The 9,824-nt window shown below is 37.0% G+C and overlaps 1 protein-coding gene across 3 annotated transcripts in view; it reads left to right on the plus strand.

Moving 5' to 3' along the window:
- The window catches only part of LOC106876619 (oxysterol-binding protein-related protein 9), a 108,849-nt gene that overhangs the window by 55,637 nt on the left and 43,388 nt on the right, over window positions 1–9,824 (plus strand). For all 3 annotated transcript variants that reach the window (XM_052969912.1, XM_052969914.1, XM_052969915.1), the window contains one exon: window positions 9,068–9,118. In XM_052969912.1, coding sequence (XP_052825872.1) covers window positions 9,068–9,118 — 51 coding nt within the window. The remainder of the gene's footprint in view (window positions 1–9,067; window positions 9,119–9,824) is intronic.

The raw sequence follows: 9,824 nt of genomic DNA on the forward strand, positions 1-9,824 counted from the left end.
ACAGAAAAACAAAAGATGAAGACAAGTGTATTAGTCTGATGCTCGGGAAGGTGAGAAATGCTTTTACATTTCGAGCCTATGCTCTTCAACAGACAGGAACACAAGGAAATTAACAGAGAGAGAATATATCATTGTTACCATTAATATTCTGGACATAGTAAAAATGAGAGAAATAAGAAGAAATAAAAATATGATTTAAGCAAAGAACGTTTTATTATCCTAATAAAATATATTGTAATTTCAGTAGAATGCTTTGAAACAATTGTATTGCACTTTGAGAAGCAACGATCCGTCTTAGGTGCTGCAGAAACTTTCTTTTAATGGTAGTTAATTAATTAACACAAATTCGCTCAACTAGTTACCAACACATTTTTTTTAATGAGTACCGATTGGTTGAGAGATCTGATTTTCGTGTGACAGACTGACATTTACTTTTTTGTTAGCGTGTCGGAAAAATGCTTAGCGACCTTTCTTTTGGATCTCTGTTTTCAGTTCAATTCTACCACTGTCGATTTTCTCTTTCGTCCTCAATGGAAAAAGTATGAGTTTGGCACTGGGGTTGATGTAATCAACTTTCCCCCTCCCCCGAAATTTCTGGCCTTGTGCCAAAATTTGAAACAATTCAGGCATTGAGCTGGCAGAATCCTTTGTGAGTAGAACAACATACTTAATGGTGAAGCATGGCGAGAATAGCTGAATTATGTCCCTTTGTTGGCAAATCCCACCAGGTAGCAAGGATAGCTGAAGTACATCCTTTTGTTGGTAAACGCCACCAGGTGGTGTGGCAGCTGACACCTATATATTCCGGTGATTTCAGGTAGCTTTTCCTCTTTACCTTGCCATTTCGACACCAAGGAGTGTGAATATCTCTCTTCTGCCTAAGGCCACAAACCATATGCAGTTACCGTTGTTCTGATGACATTTGCCTAGCCAACTTCTTACAACCGTCGTTATAATGATGCCTGCCTAATAGATTTCAGACTACTGTCATTCTCCTGCTTTATCATGGCGAGTTGTCAGCAACTAACTTTATCATCTCACAGCCTACGGGACCAGTAACTGTCGTGTTACCAACTTCGCTGACACCTGCTATGAATTTGTTACAGTAACCCTAAGCCATGAACTGAACATACTTTCTGACTAAACCTCACACGACACTGCACACGCGTTTCTGTTACCTTTACAATTTCGTCTCACGACTAGTTAGCTCTTACTTGTTATCTAAAAGGATCCAAGACATGTGGATATTTGATTTCTTACATCATGTAAAAAGCTGTGTTTGTACCATCTATTGTAAATAAATTTTATTTATTATGGTAAACAATCTTCATCTTCTTATACACACTTGACATGCTAAAACGATATATCTGGCTTTACATTCAGTGTTAAAATTCTGCCAATGTCAACATTGCCTTTCATTCTTTTGGGGTTGATGTAATCGACCTGTTCCCTTCGCTGAAATTTCAGGTCTTCTGCTTACAGCAGAAAGGATTAGTAAAGCGGCAAAATGGCAGAATTGTTAGCATTTCAGAGAAAATGTTTTGTGGAGTTTGCTCTTGGTGTTTCTAAGTTCAAATAAGACTACGGTCAACTTCACCTTTCATCCTTTCGGGGTAGATCAAATCTGTACCAATCAAGTTTTGGCGTCGATGTAATCGCTTTAACCCTTCTGGCCTGGTGCCAAAAATTAAAACCATTTATTGAAAAGAAATCTGGAAATATCAGTTTCTGTCAGGGTGTTGAAGGCCTTCCTGGATCAGTTCGAAATTATACTTGTATATCTGGCTAATTGGAAACACTGTCTAGTTGTTTGGCATTGACCCAACTGTTGTTGTTATTGTTCTCAATCATCAATAATAATCTTTCTACTGTAGGTACAGGCCTGAAATTTCGGGTGGCGGGAGTGGGGGGACTAGTCGATTCCAGTAATCAATTGGTATGTTATTTTATCGACCACGAAAGGAAGAAAGATAAGGTCGACCCTGGCGGAATTTGAACTCAGAACTTCAAGAGCCGGAGGAATTTCCGCTGAAAATTCTGTTGCCAGTTCGCTGTCTTTCATTCTTTTATCAAATGATTAATTCCAGAAAGAATTTCTATGCAGAAATGCAGAATAGGGGAGACTACTCTTGATAAACAAAAATTTATAAAAGTGAAAATGGGAACCTGTCTTTCTCTAAATGAATTCCGTAAGTCACAAAGAGAGATTTATGATAGGGATGGCGGTGGGGACACACACACACACACACACACACACACACTCTCTACTCACTGCTGTCGGTCTTTCTTTTTTTTTAAGTATAATGTATCTCGTGCTTATATTGTGGTAAGAAGGTTTGGCTGTTATTTTTAGCCCACCTGCACACGGTGCCACATAATCAATCTAGAATAGGCTATCGACGAGAGCTATTTGTTGTTTTCCATCTATAAATTCCATGTGTGTGTGTGTGTGTGTGTATACACACACAAATTGGTTAATTTAATTTTTAACAATAGTGATAGGTTCCTTCCATATAATAACGCATTCAGTATTTTGAGTATCATTACTAAACAGGCACATTTGTTTAATGTAATGATCAAATTGAATTCATTGATATGATAAGATAATAATGTGTATATTAAGTTTATTGTTATATCACTGAATGTAATTTGAGTGTTAACCAGGCTTGGCTGTTTAGTAATGATGCTTAGAACACTGAGCTTCTGATGTGTGTTTGTGTCCTGACAGTGTTTGATGGTTATGAGTGTCTCTGTCATACAACTGATGTCCTTCATTTCCAGTCTCCTGTGAAATGATATCCGACTACAAGGGGAAATAACACTGTACCTGGAAGCAGGTGAGGGTTAATAACAGGAAAGGCATCCAGTTATAGAAAACCTGCCTTGATAAATTCTGTTTGAAAGTGGATGTTAAGGCTATGATGATAAGTTTCGGATCAATTTATCACAGCCTTATGGGAATCTACTACTACTCGTGTAATCCAGTACCTGCTCATTGTTGAGTGGTTGTTCACTAAAACTGGCTCTGTATTAGACTTATCCAGTGCTGGGTGTGTGAACATCCAACAAGCTTTGGAAACACCTGTCAAAGGTGAATAAGCTCACCTTGAGTGCCAGCAGCATGCACGTCTTGGAGAAGAGATAAGTGCCATGAGAATTACCAATCACATTGAACACTTGAATGAAAATTCCACCAATATTTAATTCTATACCAAATTGGTTGGGGCCTGGGTTCATTAAAAAAAAAAAAAAAACTCAAGAGAGGAGCAAGTAACAAAAACAATTTGGTGCCCCAGCAACATAAAAGCTCCCAAAACGGAATTGATTTTTACCATCTTAAAATTTGTTAATGAAATTGTTTTTAATTGAGTATTTTTCAAAGTATAATTTCCCCCCTCTACAATTGTTGTCCTCCTGTCTTTATAGTTTTCTTCAGTATGGTACTGACAGCTTTGTTTTATAACCCCCGTATCTTATTCTAAGGTTATTTGATAGACACCTCCTCAATAATGTCTCCTTGCTGTCTTGAAAATTTAAACAAAGTCTGATGTCAGACCAAAAAAGTTCAAACTTGTTCCTGATCAATAGCAGTGAGTACATCGGGTACTCCATTTCTTGGAATTCTCTTTTCTGTAACCATTATGTTTGCACCCCCACATAATTTCAAAATGTATTTTGGGTTCAATCCTAGGTTAGTCCTAAAACCATAGAAATTTAAATTTGAGAATATAGACTCCTCGACAACCTGCGCATTAAAGTCCAATCTATGTCCAGAGTGAATTGGACAAAGACCATTAACTGTTAGTGCCAGAGTATAAGGAAATGGTGTTACTCGTGAAAACCAAGCAACCACAATAGAATGAGAGAATGTTATTTCAAAGTCTCATGAAAATACAAACATGTTATAAATGACAAATAAAGTTCAATTGAGTTGTTGTTATTGAGTCCCACATCAACCCTGGCTTAGTAAACTTAGGATCAAAGGCATTCCAGCCATGACCATCTCACTTGTCTTTCAGCCATTGCCTATCTAGGACTACATTATCCAATGTGTCTCTTTCTCTCTTATAATTTCATGGAGATTTACTGCTATTTTTAGGATTTTGGACAACCACATGTAGGCTCCCTTGTTGGCTCTAAGATTTCATTAGTTAACACATCCACCAAAGCATCAACAAGTGGATATCTGTTCTCTGCCAAGTATTCAGTTTTAAACTTTTCCTTCATACAACCCTAATGCCCATACCAGCTCTCTTCTTAAAACCCAAATTATTCAAGTCTAGACTAATCCTCAAGGAATTTTAATTTTTATGTTTTCTCTACTTTTTTCCCCAAGCATCTAATTTCAGTCACAAAAAAAAAACAGTTCTTTACCCCATTCAGTAAATATTCATATCAAATATTCATATCCTGCCAAAAGTTTCCTCTTTACTTCTTGCCATCTTTTATGTAGGATTTCATTCAACAGTGAAATATTTCAGCTGTTCTAAGTAATTTGTGACAAACTAATTTAAAGTTGACCTACTTGTGTTGTCATAGCAAGTTTTTTTTTTATAAATATACAAAAATAATTATTGTTAATCACTGAACCTCCTGATAAGAAACTGCAGACAAGTTAACTGCTCTGACTGCGTAGCATTAAAATGTTGACCTATTAAAATTGCTTCCACTACCGCCTTAATTGTTGTCGTAGAATATAGACCGATGGTGTTGGGAATTGAACCACAGACACCTCTCTGACTTTTGCCAATCAGGGATCTTAGTACTCTCTCTCTCTGTCTCTCTTTATCTGTCTGTCTGTCTGTCCTATTTGTTTGTCTGTCTATCTGTCTGTTCGTCTATCAGTTCGTTTATCTAACAGTCCGTCCATCTCTCAGACAGAGGCCCGTCTGTCTCTCTGCCCGTCTGTCTCCCTGCCCGTCTGTCTCCCTGCCCGTCTGTCTCCCTGCCCGTCTGTCTCCCTGCCCGTCTGTCTCCCTGCCCGTCTGTCTCCCTGCCCGTCTGTCTCCCTGCCCGTCTGTCTCCCTGCCCGTCTGTCTCTCTATCCTCATGTCTGTCTGTCTCTATCTCCATGGCTTTCCTAGCTGTACAATACTTTAAGTTTTATTACATATGTAACCACTTTGTGTACGAATGAAGGACATAAATTTATTTAAATCAAATTCTACTCCATTTGAATCACCATCTCCAGGTAATTGAAAACCTTTTTCTTTTTGTTTTTTTTTTTTGTTTCAGTATAATTTCCCAAGATAAAGGGATGCTTTTTAGTCAGATAAAACAGCCTTATCTTCACAACATTTGAATGTGTCTTTGTTATATTATCATCTTGGCAACTATTAAGTTGTAGCTGTTTAAGAAAATCCAAACTAAAGTAATATTTAGTAAGGCAGGACTATTTATATTGCTTGGGTAAAGCAGGGCCTGTTAACCTTAAAGGGTTGAGGTGTTAGGGTTAGGATTTTTGAGGGCACCCACTTCCCATCAGGGACCTGAAAGCAGTCTTGAACCACTTTACAAAATTTCCCACTCAGGGACCCTGAGATGACATGATATAGTTTTGTTAAATATATATCAATATACATGTTCAATGGGTTGTATTGATTTGATTTTACTGCAGAGTGGTTGGTGTTAGGAAGGGTGTCCAGCCGTAGAAATCCTGCCAAAAAACACACAGTAGCCTAGGGTAGTTTTCTACCTGGCTGGCTCCTGTCGACTGTCCTACCCCTGTATGCATGTAAGACCGGACATTAAATAATGATGATGATGAATAATCCTTTCTTCTAAAGACACAAGGCCAGAAATTTTGGGGGGAGGGGGATAGTTCGTTACATTGACCCCAGTATTTAACTGGTACTTACTTAATTGACCCCCAAAAGAAGGAAAAGTACAGTCAACCTCTGCAGAATTTGAACTCAGAATGTAAAGAGTTGGAAGAAATGATGCTTAGCATTTTGTCTGGTGCACTAATGGTTCTATCAACTTGCTGCCTTCAATAATAATAATAATAATAATGATGATGATGATGAGACATTTTTCTTTTGTTTTGCTTATTATCTTCTATTTATAAATTCTATTCTGAAAAATATTCGATGCTCATAAAATAAAAAAATGATGTCTTGTTTACATTTACGTTTTTTTTAATAACAAACAATAACAAGATCAAGTTTTCTATGAACTGAACTTTGTTCAACTTCACGAGGATTTCTCTGTAGCTTGTTGATATTCCTAACTCCCCTTGAACCCTTTTGATATCAATCAACCTGAGATAACCCTTCTTTCTCTGATATACACGTCCTGTTTTAAAGTGATCTTGATTTAAAACTTTCACTGAAATTTCGTGTTAATTTATGCTCAAAACACCATTTTACTAAAATTCTTCTCTATTTTCAAAATTGATTCAAGCAAAGATTATTGTATTTCATCAGAAATCTGGTTAACAAAAGAATTAGTGATTTAAATTAAAATCTATCATAAAAAAAATTTATATGTCTGTTTATGTTCTAAACATAATAAAGATAGTTATTTTACTAATTTCTTCATAGTAGCTTCATAGACTTGGCTCTGCATATCAGAGAGACAGAGAGAAAGAAAGATGGAGACACACTGTTAATTACATTTATAGATTTTGGTGAATGAAAGGATGTTGCTCTAGACAGGGTTGGAAATCATATTCGTTTGTTACTGAGATAATTCTTCAGTTTAAATTGTTATTCAATCATTAAGCGATATTTCTATCTCAAAATGTATCAAACCAAGTTGAATAAATATAGTCAGACCTATTTACATCAGTTCTTGGCATCTTTAATTTCCAAGGAATGAAAACAAGTTTCGATTAAGGACCAGGTTAAAGTTGGTTGTAATGTTAGATATTACACCGCTGCGGTCTGTTAGATGAATCCTATAAAGTCTGTAATATTTCTCTGGTCCATATAATGTACTGTAGTTATTTATTCTGTAGTCGAGGTCCACAGCCACCAGGCTGCACACCAATGTCAGGCCAGGGATCATCTGATACAGAAAGAATGCATTTTAAAAAATCTTAGTTTTATTTTGTTAACGATCAGTCTGCTGGGCCTGTATTATGTATGTATTTGCTTTGTAATGATTACATTGTATGTCGTGCACTTTGTTGTGTTTTGTAAAGTGCACTGTTCCTTTGTCTGTGAAAAAATTGTCTTGCATGAAATCATTCTGATGCAACAAGAAAATGTTTGGGAACTGCTCACTGTTCTATGGAACATATTACGTACTATAGATATGTTGTCTGGTATGATTCACTGTAGATATGTTCCATAGCACATATAATGGATTATAGATATGCCCCATGGTATTTTATAACAATAAAATGCCACCCTGTAGGTACACCAGTCATTTAGTGTTGAATCTAATTGCCAAAGAAAGTGTTAAATATACAAACTGATCTATCTGGTTTACTTTAACCATTAATATTAGGTGGCTTTATAAGCAATGTATTTGTGGATAATTAAAGAGAATGGTCAGTTGCTGAGATTGTAACAAGACTCAATAGAGTACGTTTGTAGACAAAAAAAAAGAGGAAACAGTTAGCCATCACAGGTTTTAGCCCTTTCGTTACCGTATTTTTGTTGAGATGCTCTGTGTTTCTTTCAATTAATTTTAAATATAACAAAGAATTTAGTGAAATAACTTTGTTACCATTAAGCGTAGTGTTAGGAACATAAATTGTGACTAAGGTTTTGTGGAAGATTTTAATTCAAAACTTAAGAAAACAAGACGTTTGTACTCAGAGCCAGAGGGGGTTTCAGCTGGGTTGGTATCAAAAGGGTTAAACACACCTCTACATTTGGGCAGATAGACATTAGAAGCAGTTGGAAGGGTGTGGATTGAAGGAAATTTAGGCTATTACTTCTAGCATATAGAGTGACCATACTGAGGTCTCCTTCTCTCATGTCTTCTGCTGATTATTTTTCTTAACCCTTTCATTAGTGTATTTTTGTTGAGATGCTCTGTGTTTCTTTCAATTAATTTTAAATATAACAAAGAATTTAATAAAATAACTTAGTTATCATTAAGGTAGAGTTAGGAACATAAATTGTGACTAAGGTTTAGTGGAAGATTTTAATTCAAAACTTATGAAAACAAGACATTTGTATTACAGAGCCAGAAGCGGTTTCAGCCAGTTTGGTATGGAAAGGGTTAATGTATTGTTTTACATTCCTCCTATCACATACTATTTGACTAAAATCCTATGGATATGTTCCACAGTATATCATAGCAAATTATGCTCTGGTGCCTCATTAGTGTTGCTGCATGCTATCGTTACGGTCTAGCCTTGAGTACCATAGGGCAACACATCTCAAGCTCTTCTAAGCAGTTGGACACACTGTGATTATTCAGTTTTACGATCTTGTGTTCATTGATTCATCTCGGGCTTTTATGGGGGAATTATCAGTCATTAATAATTATCAATCATTAACAGATCATATTTTCTAGGCACCTTGTTATTTAAAGCTCAACTTGTGACACATGTTTTTTGTCCTTAAGTTCAACTCTTTCTATCCAAAGGATTTTATTTTCACCCAATATTGATAAGCAATTATTTATGGCACTCTTTGCCTTGAGATCCCTACAAGGATTTGTTTCACATTCATATGACACCAATATATCATCAACACCATTTTAATGTCCAGTTTTTCATGTTGGTGATACTTGCTTAAAACTATTTCAAGAGGTCAAGGTGAGGAGAAGGCAACACACACACACACACACACACACACACACACACACACACACACACACACGCACGCACGGGATCCCACTCTGTTTGCACCTGCCAAATCCATTCACAAGGCTTTGGTTGGCCCAGCGCTGTAGCAGAAGACACTTGCCCAAATTCACTATATTTTGAACCTACGAGTATGTCAGCCTATGGCCACAATTGTATCCGTAGGCAGGGTTTTACCCACTGCTGGTTTAAATGCTAAAGGGTTAAGTCTGCATTGGGTTAACTGAAAATGATTTTCTCTTTTTCTCAGATTCTCTTGTTCTTCAATTACTTCTCAGGTTCTCGGTTCTCTTACTTTTGCAGGCAATGATTGAATCCATAAAACATACCATTGTGATGCTTCAGATCACTAAAGTAAGTTTTTCTTTTTCTTATTTTTCTTTTTCAAAATCTTTCTTCAACTTGCCACAAACTTTTAAACGTTTTGAACTCAACGTCATTTTTATTCAAAACCCTTCACAGTCATCATCATCATCATAGAAAGACTAAAGGGCCACTGCAATAAGTGTGTGGATCTGAGAGGGGAATATGTTAAATAAAATCATAGAAGTGCCAATCTCTAAGTGTGGAGGGAACCTGTGGTGGAAGTAGACCCAGGAAGATATTTGACAAAGTGATGAAGCATGATCTTCGAACTTTGAGCCTCACAGAGGCAATGATTGGTGACGGAGACCTTTGGCAATGTGCTGTGCTTGAGAAGACTTGTCAAGCCAAGTGCAATCGTAGTCATGGCTGATGTTGGCGTCACGTAACTGGCACCCATGCTGGTGGCACATAAAGAGCACCGTTGGAGCATTGGACTTCACAGAGGCAAAGTGGCTGAATTCTTTTCGAATGTTGGGCCTTACAGAGGCAATGACCAAGACCTTTGGCATTATGTTGTGCTTGAGAAGAAGACCCATCAAGCCAAGCAAAATTGCAGTTGTGGAAGATACTGGTGTCATGTAAATGTCACCCATGCCAGTGGCACATAAAAGCACCCATTACACTCTCAGAGTGGTTGGCGTTAGGAAGAGCATCCAGCCGTAGAAAACCATTCCAAATCAGACTGGAGTCTGGT

The sequence above is a fragment of the Octopus bimaculoides genome, chromosome 8, assembly GCF_001194135.2.
Source record: "Octopus bimaculoides isolate UCB-OBI-ISO-001 chromosome 8, ASM119413v2, whole genome shotgun sequence".
Taxonomy (NCBI): domain Eukaryota; kingdom Metazoa; phylum Mollusca; class Cephalopoda; order Octopoda; family Octopodidae; genus Octopus; species Octopus bimaculoides.